The following is a 16,525-nucleotide window of genomic DNA, read 5'->3' as shown; positions in this document are numbered from 1 at the left end:
TCAGAACATGGCAGAAATGAAAGCCACCTCGTGCTGCGTTAAGTGCCCGCACCATAATATACACCAGGTGTAGTAATTAGCAGGCACACGAAGGCTGCCTATTAGTTTGGTTTTGCTGCTGTTGCTGTATCCCCCTGTGTTTTCACACCATCAGATAGTTGGATTTAATTGAGGCCACATCAGATGAGGCATTACTGACACCTTTAATTGAATGAGCATCCAGGGAGGATTAACTCATAATATTGATTGGCTTTTAGCCACTTGCTCAGAAGGGTGTCTGGGTAGCTTATTAGTTGCCTTTATTTACACCTTTATGCAAAGAGTGCAAATAGGAATTCTTACTGCAATATGTTTTTCTAAGTACTCTTAATAACTTTTTTAAAAGGACTGATAATAAAAATGCAAATGTATTTAATTTTTTATTAGCACTTCTGAATAAATATGTGTTAAATCTATGGGCCCACACATTTCCATATACCTGGTGTTTTGAAATATGACAGTAGGGAAGCAGCCAGAGGCATTTCATCAAAGGGTTTCGATTCTGAATGATACTAATCAGCTATGAGGAAACAGACGTGGCGGGAAAGCACTGCAAACACACACAGGGCACCGACGGTGCAAGCCACCAGAACTGTCAACAGAGCCAGTGAATCGGAGGAGGGGTGTATGGGTCTCGGGTCACATAGGCATGTTCCAAATCGCTCATAGCCTTCCCTATCGCTTTTCTTGCAGGTTATTAAAACAGACAGTGTCGCGTTCAACATTTTCAATTCCTTTCTGCTTTTCAAAGGAGAAATCAAAAAAAATCTCGAGGTTTAGTTAGTTAGTTTGTTTGTTTTGTTTTGTTTTAACCAAGGAAAAGGAGGGGCATGGAGGTATCCCTCTTTCTCCCTGGCTCCAGCAGATAGTGGCATTTGCATGACAATAGGCAGTGTTTATGACTTGGTGCACTATATAAATATATTGTTTTTACAACTACATTTAATTATGCATTGCTTCCAAACACCTTTATAATTAAGTTGGTATAGTACGTTCATACATTCTTTATCGTGGTAATATATGCATGCTGCCTAACTATTGCGTATAAGTGTATTTCTTTTCATTATCTCTTGATTCAGTTGCCAAAATCTCCGTGCTAACTCATCCCAACTTTTGATCTTCAGAAATTCCCTTGGCTTGCTTTTATGCCTATTCTCATTTGTAATTAATTAATTTATTCTGTGTTCTAACATCCTTCAATGGCACATGGTAGCAACTGCAATGGTTTAAGACGATCCTCAGTATTGTGCCTATTTAAAAATCGAAGTCAAATGATTGTTTTAGTTTTTCAAGTTGGTGGGGAGGCTTTGGAAGGGAGTGAATAAAAGATAACAGGTTTTGGAAGTATTTCTGTTCAAGTGTCCTATCTACCTTGGTCACGAAACATGTCAGCTAATGACACAGGTCAAGCCAGTCATAATCGCTGTCCCGCAAGCTCTTCTGCTTTCCTTGCGTTCACTTGCAACTCGGATTAACGTGATTCTCCTCTTCTCTTCCTGCACCCTCTCTTCCTTGTCTTCATCCTTCGTTCCTTGTGCATTTGGGTCTTGTCATGCCCACTCAACAGTATCTCCTCCTGCAGAGTCCGTTGATGTTCACAGACCAAGCCCAGCAGGACGTGATCATGGTCCTCAAGTTTCCCTCCAACTCCCCTGTCACTCACGTGGCAGCCAACACCCAGCCCGGCTTGGCGACTCCTGCTGTGATCACAGTCACTGCGAACAGGCTGTTTGCCGTGAACAAATGGCACAACCTTCCTGGTAAGTAAAGCAATGTCGTTCTGAGGCAGAGTAACTGCCAAAGACTAAGCTGTTGTTGTGGGGCCAGCAGGTACTGTGGTGGTTTGGACGCCGGGTGCTGCATGGCTGATGATGGGTCAAGTCCTGGACCTTGCGGTTTGAAAATCACACCAGGCACGTACACGTGTGTGTGTGTGTGCCCAAAATCTCAAGAAGAAAATGGGAAAGAAGCGACTGAGGTGTGACCATCCCCTTTGGGGGGCAATTTCGCACTTTCCCTCTGTTTCTCTCCAACGAGTACACACACCCTTGACAAAAACCCAGCAACCACAACAAAAAGAAATTGCGGTGTCTACTTCGATCTGTCTCAGCATTTCACTTGTCATTTGCAAGCATTAGTCTGAATCAAAGTAACAGTTGTGCAAACTCAAAGATGTCCCATCTGAGGCATACAGCAGACATGGGGAATACAATCTGTTCTTTGGCATCTGGTAGTTGGTCTTTGTTTTTAAAGATAAATAGCATTTGTGATGTAATATTTTAGCACAATTACACTCCGTGTTGTTTCCATAAAAAGTGCGTATTTATCAGATGTTTCTCTTTTTTTCCATTTACTCCTTCACTTACTCAGTAACGCTTCCAACGATCTACTATGTGTTAGAAACTACCTTTCTGTTCACGTTTTTTGTTTGTTTTTGCTGTTGATGAAAGAAAAAGAATGCTTAAATTACGCAGCCAAAATTCCCCACAGCCATAAGCACCTGCTAGTCCTCCATTGAATTGAATAGTCCCACTCAACTGAAATTTAAAAAAAAAAAAAAAAAAAAGTTAGATAATGATCATAAACCATCCACGTTTGAAGAGATGTAGAGCAGGGATCCCAGCCTTCCCAGAACCAGGAACCAGCCTAATGGAAGACAGTCTTTCCACAGACTGGGGTGAAGGGTTGGTTCCAGGGTGCCCCAAGCACACCCCATCCACTGTGCACCCATTTCTACCACTCGCACTTTGTAATATACGATGAAACAATCATGCAACAAAGAATAGAGTCTGAGGGCCCTTGAGCAGCTATCCCACCGCTGACCGACGGGGCGGAGCCCAGGCAGCAGTGCAAGTGATGGGGAGAGGCTGCAAACACAGAGCAAGCCTCTTCGCTGGCTGGCGCCCACCCTCACTGTGCAGCCAGCTGAGGGGGACAGGGCAGCAGGCCACGGACCAGCACCAGTCCCTGGCTGGGGAGTAGGGAACCCCTGGTGTGAGTGTATCTCCTCCTACCAGAAGATGCCGAGCCCAGGGAGCTGGCTTCATCTAGCCACACAGTGGCTGGTCTGTAGCAGAGTGGCTGAATTTGAACCCAGGTTTTCTGGCTTGGGTTTTGTGACTGCCCCTCTGTGATGTATTGCTGCTTGTTAGAACAGGACCGTGAGGACTTGGGTTTAGCACTTTTTTTTTGGCCACTAGTTAGAAGCTTTTATTTTTTAAAGATGGATTTATTTATTTAATTCCATTTATCATTGTTATTTTTTCATTTGACCTGAGACAGAGAGAGACAGGGAAAGGGAGAAAACAAGCCATCAGGTCTGGGACTTGCACAGTGGGAGTCCAATGCCCTTGACCACCGTTCCACCCGCAGGCCCCAAAGTTTTTATTTTTTAAGAAGGAAAATCTTTGAAAGACCTGGAAAACATTTTTTCCCCTCAAACTATTCCAAAGATCGATCGTTCTCTTGTCATTAAACCTGCAAAGCATGCATGAGAATAAAAAGTGTTTCTCCCCGCTCATGAGAGTGCCTGAAATGTTTGCAGAGGTACAGATTCTTGAACGAGGACTTCATGCCAAATTAAATCCAAGTTCTTCTAGAATGGGACCAGACTGACATTCAGACAAAAACTTGGTACTGACTAAGCTTCACAAGGCCCCATCACAACAAATTCATGGTTGGCGTAAGAACCAATTAAATATAGCCATCTTCCTGGCCATTTGGAAATAAAATAATGAGAAGGATGCCAATATTTAATTAGAGAATAGATTTCAGAAAAAGCAGAGACAGAACAAACGGAGGCAGTCACGTACTGTCTCTATTATTAGGTCCTTTTATTCCCTTTTCCTTCAACCCAACCTCACTTACGGAGGTAAACGTGTGTGCGGATGACATATCCAGGGACTGAAGGTTGTGATTTAAGAAACGTGATTTCTGGTGTCTCGAAATCCTCCTGTTCTAGAAGAGAACCACGCTGGTTCAGAAACACCAGAGGACTTACCCTCTCTGTGTGCACTTACCCTAGAGTTCTACAAATTCGTCACCATGTGTGACATCAGGACCATGACCAATGACGCTTAGCCTGGGTGGCTGGTTGTGGCCGCTCTGAGAACTTCAGTTTAAACAGGGGGACAGCAGAGGTGAGGAGGGGCAAACTTCCTCACTGCTGCAGAGCCCTGGCTGTTGTCCTCCCCTGTCTGCAGTTAGGCTTAGCTCGGCAGGCCCGAGCAGCCCAGCTGACGCTGGGCCAGGCCTCCAGCGGGTATTCCGATTGCAGCTGACCCTGTGCCTGACATTCCCCTTTAGAGCAAGCCCGTGTCCCTGATGGCAATGCTCATTTCCCTTAGTCCTTGGTGATCAGGGGTTCTCGTCCCCAGTCCCAGTTTCTCTGTAAATGTGTCAAGTGACTTAAAGGTAGAGGCCCCCTGTTGGAGGGTCCATAGTGCATCCCACTGTCTCCAGCCCAGGCTCATCTTCCTGGAAGGTAAGAGCAGGTGGAACTGCATAGGTCCACAGCTGCTCGGCCAGCAGTTCTTCTCTGTGAGCCTTTTGTGTATTATTAGCCATATTCACCCTTTACAAGAGCATTTTTCACCAGATAAACAGAGAGTGATAACGTGGCAATACCCCACTGGTGATTATCTTTCTGCTAATAGAATGTGACCTCCAATTCTTTGTTGTTGCTGTTGTTTTGAGAGATTTTTGCTATAGGGTACGTGTGCTCACTGGAGAGACAGACAGAATGTGAGAAATCACCCCCCTCAGAGGGGATGGCCACACAGCAGTCCCTTCTCCATTCTCTTGGGATTTTGGGCACATGCGCGCACACGCGTGCACACCCACACACACACGCTCAGAGTCAGTTTTAAGCCATCGGATCCAGGATTCAAACCATGGTTGACTACATGGAGTCTAGTGATGTAACCATTACACCATCTGCTGGTCCCCGAATGTGATCTCCAATTCTGAGTTGTACCAACATCGGGAAAGATTAAGAATCCATTCTAGTCAATCCATACCTCATTTCAGGTATGTGTACATGAATCTGACCCTTTGTGTTGTCTTACGCCATCTCTGCCGGTCAGTATGCCTTGATTTAAACCAAACGTCAGGACCAGCCCAGTTCCAGGTGGTTAAAGAAGCTAGAAGCTAGATCCCACATGGTCCCACACGTAGTTCAAATCTTGGCCGTGGTGGCTTGAAAAACATGCCAAATGCGTGCCCAAACCCCCAACTGGAGGGAGAAATGGAGGAGAGAGGCTTGTGGCATGATCATGCCCCCTGGGGGGAAGGCGGGGATTTCTCCCTCTCTCTCCTCACCTCTACCCTATGAGCGCACGTACTCCCTAGTAGGTATAAATAAACAAACAAACCCTGACAGTTTTTCTTTAGTATGTATTAGATTTCATTATGTTGATTTTTCTTTTATAGACTGTGTCCTCCCCCCCCCCTCTTCTGTTTTTATTGACTCGTTCACCCCCCCCCCATCTCTGGTTTCTATAGCTCATTCATTAGATAGCTAGCTCCGGTCATTTCTGGGAGTACTGAGTACCATCCGGATTCTCATGTAGGAAAGAAATCATCCTCCTCCTCCCTTCTCATTCAGAGATCTTGAAGGACCTCCAAGAACATCAAGGAGCAGTAGCTAATGTTTATGGAGCATTTTCTAAGTACCGTTTAAGTCATTTTCCATGCACTTACTCAACCCCCTCAATGACTTGAGGCTGGAGGGTCTATATTTAGGTTGAACTCCACGAAAGTGCCTTTTTTTGTAGGTCAGAATGGTCAGAAACTGGCGACTTCATGTGGCTCAGCCTAGCCCATCCAACCCGTTTTGCTGATCAGGCAGTTGGAACAGAGTCTCTGCAGTGAGCCCAAGGTTACACAGGCAGTGGCGGAACTAGCTTTTGAGGCATGACTGTACCTCCTTAACCTCATTCGCTGGAAGTTTGGTTTTAATGTCTCTATGATCCCAAGTTCTCAGCGAAGCAGAGGAATGTCTGTCCGAAGGTGTTAGTGTGGTTGACACTGGCAGTGCTGGAAGTACACCGCTGGGTAGACCAGAGACTACGATTTCCTCTGATCATTTCTTATAACTACCCTGTGGTTCCTTTAAGTTTTGCTACTTCTTCTTTTTTTAATTTTTATTGATTTATTCATCCATGCATGCCTGCATTCATTCATCTCACAAGTGAGATAGAAGGAGACAGAGATAAGGAAAGACAACACCCTACATCAGGGGCCAGCCCTGGATCAGGGGCAAGCATGCACCTGGCATACCAATAGAGGTCTCTGGGCTTGAACCAGGAACCTTTCTATGTGGGATTGTCTGCAGAGTGTTGGGTTTTACTGTTGCACCACCATCTTGACCCCATCCTGCAATGTATTTACTAGCAAAAACAGATACCTTCAGTAAACAAAGGAATGTCATCCTGGCGTCCCTTCTTTAGATAATTTAGTTTCTTACACACATTCAACTATAATTTTTAGTGCCAATATTATGTATGCATGGGTATTTCATCAGTGTTCAAGATTGTCTAAATATCCTTAAATAGTTCATATTTACCAACCGAGGAAATGATGATGCAGTGAGTTTTAAAATAACGTAGTGAACTCATTGAAATTTACCCCATTTTTATTTTCAGCCCCTCAAAGGACAGAAAGATTTCCTAAAATCCGATGCAATTAAGCAAGCTCTAATGCTGACTAAGCAGGACTATAAGTGCTCATGAGCCTGTCAGAGGTGGATACTGTCCAGGGTGAAAAGCTGAGTCATTTGGGGAAAATAGTTTGGAAAGGGGTCCAGGATTTAACTGCCAAAACTGTGAAGTTGAAGAGATCGTCTATTCCTGGGAACCAGCAGTTAGAGTAATGGCTGTGTCGCTGAACTCCCACATAGTCGACCATGGTTCATGTCCCAGACTCGGTGACTTAAAACTCACGCCGGGCGCATGTGCATGCATGCCCAAGATCCTGAGAGGAGAATGGAGGAGAAGGGATTACGGTGTGACCATCCCCTCTGGGGGGTGATTTCTCGCTTTCTGTCTCTATGTCGCTCTCTGTCTGCCTGGCGAGCGAAAACCTCTCCAAAAAAAAAAAAGAGAGAGAGAGAGAGAGAGAGAGAGATCGTCTATTCCAAACCCTTCTTCTTAGGGTTTAAGATTTGCCCAAGTTGCCCAGCGGCAGCCCCTGATCCCAACCCAGTCCTCCACCTGAGTCCTCCTCTCACAGGGCAGCAGCCTGCAAACTCTCTCTCTCTGCAGTTACAACATGAGTGCACCTGAATCTTTAAAACCATTTTGAGAATTGAATAGACTCTTCTTAGTATAGATTGATTTTTGGTCCTTGCGGGCTTCTCCGAGTAGTTTTAAATGGAAACTCTGAAAATATTAAATATTAATCCACTTTTCTTAAAACCCTCCATTCAATCTTTAAGAAAATATCTCAGCCAAACGCATTTAACTCAAGCATTTATCTGCGGATAGCTTGCTTTATTTTTATTCAAACTTGAAATTGATTGATTTCAGGTGATGGATGAAACATTAAATGTCCCCTGACTGAGAGCTTTCCCTTCCTCCATCATAAATTGACATTTGGTGGCTCCTTTGTGCTGCCGCATTCAAAACTGCCTTTTTAAGAAGTAACGAAAAAATAGTATTTGCTACAGTCAGCAGATGGTTGTCACATTTTGTCTTCAGCACGCTTCACCACTTAATTTTGTTTTGCTGCAGCCTCTGAGGTTGCCAGTCAAGCATCTGCTATAGCTTATGGCCCAGGACTGGAGCCTCTGCGGATGGCACATGTTCAGAGCAGCGCTAATCTAAAATAAATGTTTAATAAGCTACCCATAAAAGCACCTGGATTTCCCTTCTTTAAATTTCACCAAACGGTGCGAGAGCATCGGGAGGTTGGAGACAATTCTCCAGAAGGTTTGACTTGCGCATTTGGATGGAGTTTCTATATGAAAAATAACGCCTTTTTTTTTTTTTTTTCTTATGTGCCTTCTAGCTCATCAAGGTGCTGTGCAAGACCAGCCATACCAGCTGCCAGTGGAAATCGATCCTCTCATAGGTCTGTCACTTCCTTCTCTCTTTGCGATTCATTAAGCTCTGTATGGTGGCCCTGAAGTGCAGATTACAGTTGTTTTTCACTTGCTGGTTGCTGGGAATGGAATTTTCCTGATAAACCATTTGCATGCAAATTGGAATGCAATGAGCTGTGGCTATGCTGGTATTTCATCAACTCCCCCTCGTTGGTTTGCCTAATTTGAACAGGCCTAGGACGCGTGTCACCGAAAATTAATATGGATGCTGTAATAATGTGTGATTGAGAATGCGCGTGAAGTACTGTCAGGGTAATATTGGATCTTTTCATCACTCAGACTTGTTGATGAGCAGGAGCGAGGCACGTTATGATGAATTGGCGCGCCGGTAATGCGACGGGGCTCCTTTGCTAGGGAGATTTTCATAATAACAGTGGGGTTCTTAGCAGCCCCGTGTTTGAAAAATAAAACGGTCGTGCCAGGGTTTCATCATTAAAGGAGATCAATCCTTTCTTCCCGGACCCTCCGTTCACTCTGAGGGGATTAATGTGCCATTGCAGAGCAGTTTCCAAGTCGCAATAGATTGCCCAGCCACTGGTCGTGTTAAGATATTTGTATTCATTTTCCTGGGGTCCTATAAATTGCCACTGAGGTTAAATTTGTTCAGGGGGGTAAAAGTAGGAAGGGGACCAGTGAGTGAGTGCCACTGGGGTGAAATGAGCACACCTGGGGACTTGGAATATTTAATTGCCGTGATGCTTTTTGGGTTTGGCATTTGTCATCCTATGCGTGGGGATTTCAGATGGGCCATCACCGAGAAGGTTAAGACTTGAGGTCGAAGAGGCTCTTCAATAACGTATAGAATGGGAAACCCTAAGAGCCTGGCTGCAGGCATTTACCTGCTGGGTGTTTGGCTTGTAAATTTCATTGAATTTCCGTAGCACAAGTAAATCTGTTCATTTTAAAGTTTCGAAAGAAAGCGTGTGAACGGGCAGATGCATTATGTTTAGATCCAAATGTTCTCGATGGGGCATCCAACGCTTTTTGTTTTTAAAACAATTATTCCCGTGGACAGCTACATGGCTACTACTTGCTGGTGGTCTCTCAGGAGGAACAAAAATAACCTTAAGCTCCAAATCAATTCAGCTATCGGTTCCCCAGATATAAGCAGAGATCTAAGAAGTAATTATCTGTATGTAGGATAAAAACTACGCCGGCCCCTAAACCTTATCTTGCTTTGAGAACATACGATTTGTCAGATATTTTAAAAAATGGGGACCAGCAGTTAGCGTAATGGCTATGTCGCTGGACTTCCATGTAGTCAACTGCGGTTCGAGTCTCGGACCCAGTGGTTTAAACTTACACCGGGTGCGTGTGTGTGCGTGCCCAAGATCCCAAGAGGAAAATGGAGGAGAAGTGATTGCGACATGGCCATCCCCCCTGGGGGGGGGGCGTGATTTCTCGCTTTCTGTCTCTCTGTCTCTCTCTTTGGGGCGAGCGCACGCGCCCTATAGCAAAAAAACTCTCAAAAAAAATTGTAAACTGCTCATTTGGGTAGTTTTAAAAGTCAGGAAAATAATAAAGACCATTTGCTAAGTCATTGGAAGGGTTCCTCCTGAATCGTAAACCTATTGTTTCCTTTAAACCTTGACAATGGCGATCTTACAGTGGAAAGGCTACTTGAAGAATTCAGCCCTTGTAATCTTTGCGACTAAGCACAGGGACATTTTTTCAGTAGAGGGCCAGGTAGTAAAACATTTTAGGTTTTCTGGGCCAGAAAAACTCAGACACAACTACTTTACCGTCATAGCACGGAAGCCACCCAGACGATCTGAACAAATGCACTTGGCCGTGTCCCAATAAAACTTTATTTACACAACCTGTACCTAAAGAACTGGACTTGGCCTGCAGCCATCATTTGCATTCCCTGCTCTCCATTGCTGGTCATCAGACTCTTGCTCTTCCACCCACTAAAATAAATGTTTAACACCATGTACCTTTGGGGGCCAGCAGATGGCGTAGCGGTTATGTCTCTGGACTCCCACATTGCCTAGTGTGGTTCAAGTGCCCGACCCACTGACTTGAAACTCATGCTGGGCACATGCGCATGTGTGCCCAAGATCTCAGGAGGTGAAGGGAGAAGGGATTGCAGCATGGCTATCCACTCCTGGGGGGATCGCAGCCAGAAAGATTTCTTGCTTTCTGTCTTTCTGCCTCTCTGGCAAGCGCAGGTATCCTATGGCTAAAAATCTCTCCAAAAAGGAAAATAAAAACTTGTATCTGCTCTTACCTTTTTTTTTTTTTTTCTTTTAATTTGCCCAAAGGTACATATGCTCATGGGGGTGGAGGGGAGAGAGAGAGTGAAAGCACACCCCACGAGACGTGTTCCCACCACAACTCCTTCTCTTCCTCCATTTCTCCCTCCTGTTGGGAATGTGGTCAGGCGCCCAGGCCCCAAACGCTTCAGGCCAGTGAGTCCAGACTCTAACCTCGGTCAGCCTGTGGGATCCTGCCATCTTAACCACACACCACTGACTGGCCCCTGCTCATACATCTTTAAGGTGACATCTAAAAGTCTTCATTATAATGTTACAGAGTTGCAAAGATAATCATTTAAAAAAAAAAAGAATTATTTATTTACTGAATTCCATTTGTTACTGTTATTATTTTTTTTGAGAGATTTTTTGCTATAGGGCGTGTGCGCTCACAGAAAGACAGAGAGAGACAGAGAGACAGAGAGACAGAAAGCAAAACATCCCCCCCCCCGGGGGGATAGCCACTCCACAATCCCTTCTCCTCCATTCTCCTCTCGGGACTTGGGCATGTACGCACATGTGCCCAGCATTGAGTTTATGCCACCAAGTCCGAGACTACATGGGAGTCAGCGACATAGCCATTATGCCAACTGCTGGTCCCTGTTATTATTATTTCTATAATTTGACCAGACGGAGACAGTGAAAGAGAGAAAGGGAAAGCAAGAAAGCAAGCGACCAGTTCTAGGACTCGAACCGTGGTCAGCCCATGTGGGAGTCCAACACCTTTATCCGCCATGCCACCTGCCGGCCCCTAAAGAATTATTTAATTTTATCAATTTATTTATTTACTTTAATTTGACCAGAGAGGGACAGAGCAAGAGAAAGAGAGAGAGAGAGGGAAAGTGAGAAAACAAGCCTCCAGGTCTGGGACTCAAACTATGGTCAGGCATGTGGGAATCCAGTGCCCTAAGCCACCACACCACCTACCAACCCCTTCAAAGGCAATAATTTCTGACATAGTATAAAAACAATTTTTATACATCCAATGGCATCTGTATATCAGTGGAAATTGACACACAACATTTTCTGTTTTAAAAAATTTTACTAAAAGCCCTTAACAGTTTCGCAAGATTTATTGTTTATCTTGTATCTATATTTTCAGTCTACTTCCCCCACATAATATCTTAACTATTTTTTTAAAAGACAGCTTTTTGCTATAAGGTACATGCACTCGCCAGAGAGACAGAAAGCGAGAAATCATCCCCCAGGGGAATGGCCACACTGTAATACCTTCCCCTCCATTTTCCTCTCGGGATCCTGGGCACGCACGCACATGCACCTGGCGAGAGTTTTAAGCCACCGGGTCTAGGACTCGTGTCACCGTTAACTACTTGGAGGTCCAGCAGCATAATCATTACACAAACTGCTGCTGGTCCCGATATCTTAACTTTTAAGAAGTGATTACTGGGACCAGCAGGTGGCATGGTGGTTAAGGTCCTGTGCTAGACTCCCACATGGCTGACCACGGTTGAATATCACACTGGTGCATGTGCTTACGTGCCCAAAATCCTGACATGAGGATGGAGGAGAAGCGACATGGCATGGCCATCCCCCCTAGGAGGTGATTTCTCACTTTCCCTCTCTTAGTCTCTCTCTAGGGAGTGCAAGTGCCCTATGGCAAAAACGTAAAAAAGCAAACAACAAAAAGAGTGATTACCATTATACTTTTCAGCACTAAAAATATATCAGCAAAATTAAACATCTGTATGTAAATTTAGATTTCAGATGTTCCTATGACCATATAGCTCTGCTTTTAAAAAGATTGTAACCCATAGATAATAATTTTGTAATTTACACATAATAGTTGTAAATCTTTGCAAGATGCGATCTGATTTTCAAAGCATGCTTACAGTGTGTGGAGGCTCTAAGGAAGGTTACTCCCATAACAAAACAGACAGGAAAGGAAAGATGTCACACAGATGTTAAAGATGTCTACAATGTCACTCAAGTCGTTGAACTATTTCTGAGTTACATGGCAATGTTCATATAGTATAGTGCTCTATTACTAAGAATTATTTTTATGTCTATTATTAAATTATCGATAATTTTTAAAAGGTTTATTTATTCATTCACTTATTTTATTTTGTCCAGAGAGAGACATACAGAGAGAAAGAGAGAGAGAGAGAGAGAGAGAGAGAGAGAGAGAGAGAGAGAGAGAGAGAGAGAGAGAGAGAGAGAGAGAGAGAGTGAGCACGCAAGCCACCAGGTCCAGGACGCACACACAGACACTCACACACACACACACACACACAGAGAGAGAAAGCGAGAAAGCAAGCCACCAGGTCCAGAGTACACACAAAGAGAGAGAGAGAGAGAGAGAAAGTTAGAAAGCAAGCCACCAGGTCCAGGACTTGAACCATGGTCAGCCATGTGGGACTATCCAGCGCCTTAACCACCATGCCACCTGCTGGTCCCCCAAATTATCGATCATTTGAACAGTCTGTCCTTGAAACTTATTTTCAATGATCTGTCCACTGACTGCACGATTAGATCTTCATCTCATTGTGTTGAAAGCTGTGAATTGGAGGCCACCCAGCCTGCAGATGGTCTGATACCTAGGCACTGTATTCATCACATCAGCATTTTCAACTGTCCCTTCATTTGGCTTCAGGAGATTTCTATCCCCTGTGGTAAAGCACTATAGTAAGATGCTTCATGGGTGGGAATAAGCCTTTTTTCCATGTAGTGTCAGAGGGGTACGGGAAAAGGGGAGGTAAGAAAGGAAAACTCACGGGAGAGTTCTCAGGCAAATCGGTGTCAGGCAAAAGAATATATGAAAGTTGAAGAACTAGAAATGGATCCCCTTAAAACCATCTGTGCCTCCATATCCCTTGGGACAGCTTTTACCCTCAGGGGCATGCATGCCCCAGTTTGAAGACTGCTTATCTAGACAAATATGCCTAATTTTCATCGAATAAAAATACTTTCAGTCCTGAGTCTCAAGAGTCTAACTAGAGAAAACGAGATCATGGAAAGCCTGTGGTGAGGGATAGAAGGGGATAGGAAGAAGGGACTTTGCAGTGCTCAGTGACAGAGGAGGACTTGCTTGGAACAGAGTCCATCTGAAGGCTGAAGGGGCATCAGGCATTATCCACAGGAACTCTGTGGTCACTCGGCTCAAAAGCAGGCACACCTCCAGATCTGCTTAGGAGGTCCTTCCAAGAGATCACCCCATGAAATGACCAGAGAAGGAATTTCCATCATAGGAGTAACCGTCACATACCCACTGGCAAACATGAGCATTGCTGAAGTTCTCACGTGGAAGGCAGTACTGCGGTAACCAGTGTAGGAAGTCTCCCATGCTTTGTTTTAATTGCTAGATTTCTTAGAATTTAAAAGAAAACAAAAGTTATATCACACAGCGTCACCGCCATGGGGCACTGCCTCTCTGAAACACTGTGATGTCCACGAGAGCTTCTCTCCTCTTCCGGCACCGTCCTGTGTGTGGAAGGAGAAGGGAAAATAATTCTGAACTATCCGAGAATTCCATCCTCTTTTACTACTGCTATTGATTTCTAGCCTATTACTACTCCCAAAGCATAGGAAGCCTACATTATCCAGCAGGTACGTAATATTCTTTGTTTGTTTTGCCATAAGCTATGTGTGCTCACTGGAGAGAGACAGAAACAGAAAGTGAGAAATCACCCCCAGGGGGATGGCCACGCCCCAATCCCTACTCCTCCATTCTCCTCTCAGAATTTTGGGCTCATGTACACATGTACCCATCATGATTTTCAAGCCACTAGGTCCAGGACTCGAACCATAGTCAGCCATGTGGGAATCCAGTGCCTTAACCCCCATCCCACCTGCTGGCCCGTAGTTATTTATTGTTCTTAAATGGTTAGGTCGTGTCAGCAGCCACTGGCAGCCTTTTGCAGTGTTCCCATGCATATGTGCATGCTCACTGTGCCATGCGCACCATGAGGGCAGGGGACACTTCAGTCCTGTGTCTCCACTGACTCCCAGCACACCCATGAGGGGTATCTCGAACACTTTCTTCCTTCTGTTTCAGTTTCTAAGCCTTTTATTAAACTACCCTCATTAACTTAGCTATTATATACGATGAATATAATATAGGCATTTTTCCATTTAAAGTTTTTCTCCACCACATATTTTTATCAACAAGGTATTGATCATTCCCCCCTCTCCTCCAAATGGAAGACCATGGTTTTCAATGAAGAGAACGTAATCATCAGATATAGAAATGTGTTGTTTGCTCTATTCATTTCTGCTACAATCAAGCTTCCTATAGCAGCATAAGAAACATTATTTGGATCAGAAAGTCAACATAAAATAACCCTTAGATCACTAGAAACAAAGCTTTCTATTTGGTTGACCTCATAATGTCCAAAAAAGGCATGTCCGTGAAAATGACTTTTCCGATAATGGCACGTTCGATATTGTATTTCTAGAGGATTATTACTCTTCCCGCGTGCTTGGTGTCGCTGTGTCCGACCTCCTGTCTTGTGACAAACCCCATCTCAGGTGCTCGGGAGCGCTTGGAAAGCGTACTGCCAGGCTGTCTTGTTTTATTCCTTAAGTAAGGAGCGAGACCGTGGCAGTCTGCTGTGTTTTGACTTTTCCAATTACAAGCATCTTTAATAAATTGTCGCCCCACCCTTTCTGTGCACACAAGTGCAGCTGTAACTGGGGAAGAGGGAGTTCCCATCCAGTCAAATTAAAGAGCCGTTCAAGTCAAAGTAGTACAAGATGTTACAATATTTCACATATATGACATTTAAATCCTAATATCTCTTCCCAGTGACAAAACGTTAAAGGTAATAGATTGTCACAACATGAATCCATTCTCATGACAATAGATGTAATGAGATTGTCAGCAAACACAAACCTCACTGCGAGGCCGGCTGCAGGTTGTAATCTCGTTTGGCCCTGCCTGAGAGCTAGGAAGCGTGTTCTGCGCATTGCATACTGTCTTGAAATTATAGTGTGTTCGTATTTCTTTCCTCCAAGCAACTGTTTTTCACTGAGATGTTGAATTTAGTTACCCACCTTCTTCCAGCAGCAGACTATGTCTTATTTGTGTTTTCACATATGATTATGCTGGGACCAGCAGTTAGCGTAATAGCTATGTCGCTGGACTCCCACGTAGTCAACCACGGTTCAAGTCCTGGACCCGGCAGCTTAAACTCACGCCAGGCGCGTGTGCGTGCATGCCCAAGATCCCGAGAGGAGAATGAAGGAGAAGGGATTGCGGTGTGGCCATCCCCCCTGGGGGGTGATTTCTCGCTTTCTGTCTCTCTGTCTCTCTCTGTCTGTCTGGCGAGTGCACACGCCCTATAGCACATATGATTATGATGAAAATGAAAGTGCAAGTACTCTTGGGCTAGCCGGTAGCATGGTGATTGAGGTGGCTAGATCCCACGTGGCCAACTACACAGTTCAAATCTTGCATCCAGTGGCTGGAAAAACACACTGGGCATGAGTGCATGTGTGCCCACAATCTTGAGAGAATGGAGGAGAAGAGGTTGCAGCGTGGCCGGTCCCCCCAACCCCACCCAGGCGGAGGTGTGTTTGAGTCCTTTCTCTCTGTCTCTCTCCAGCAAACATGTGTACCCTATAGCAACTAAAACATGCAAAGTATTCTTATTTTGGAATGTGTCCCCTTTCCTCTTTTACCCTCAATATGACAAACTATAGGATGACTTTGCCCACGCAGATTTTGTAGGGTTTTTTCTTCCTCTCTTCCCACAGCCAGCAATACGGGAACGCACAGGAGGCAAATCACCGACCTTCTAGACCAGAGTATTCAAGTCCATTCGCAGTGCTTTGTCATCACTTCGGACAACCGCTACATCCTCGTGTGCGGCTTCTGGGATAAGAGTTTCCGAGTCTACTCTACGGACACAGGCAATGTCAATTTACTTTTTCCTCTTTTTTTTTTTTTTTTTTTGTTTCATATTTCATTACCTCAATGGCTTGGAATTTTTAAACTTAACCTCAGCAAGTTCTGGAAGGATGCAACTGATTCTCGCCCTCTGACTTCAAGGTCATATGACATTGGGGGGGGGGGTCGCACACGGCCATGATCCTCTGACTTCTGAAAATCACTCAGCGATTTTCCAGTTTTGGAATAGGAAGAATTAGGAGGAGGAAAGAAAAAAATTCTGCG

The 16,525-nt window shown here is 44.6% G+C and overlaps 1 protein-coding gene across 1 annotated transcript in view; it reads left to right on the top strand.

Annotated features, from left to right (window-relative positions):
• Positions 1-16,525, top strand: part of LOC102499849 (lipopolysaccharide-responsive and beige-like anchor protein) — a 358,799-nt gene that overhangs the window by 300,804 nt on the left and 41,470 nt on the right. Inside the window, exons 14-16 of the mRNA XM_006162336.2 lie at positions 1,622-1,799; positions 8,047-8,109; positions 16,108-16,263. Of these exons, the coding sequence (XP_006162398.1) occupies positions 1,622-1,799; positions 8,047-8,109; positions 16,108-16,263 (397 nt within the window). The remainder of the gene's footprint in view (positions 1-1,621; positions 1,800-8,046; positions 8,110-16,107; positions 16,264-16,525) is intronic.

The sequence above is a fragment of the Tupaia chinensis genome, unplaced genomic scaffold (genome assembly GCF_000334495.1).
Source record: "Tupaia chinensis unplaced genomic scaffold, TupChi_1.0 Scaffold139871_1, whole genome shotgun sequence".
NCBI lineage: Eukaryota > Metazoa > Chordata > Mammalia > Scandentia > Tupaiidae > Tupaia > Tupaia belangeri.
This window is presented reverse-complemented; position numbering and strand designations above follow the sequence as displayed.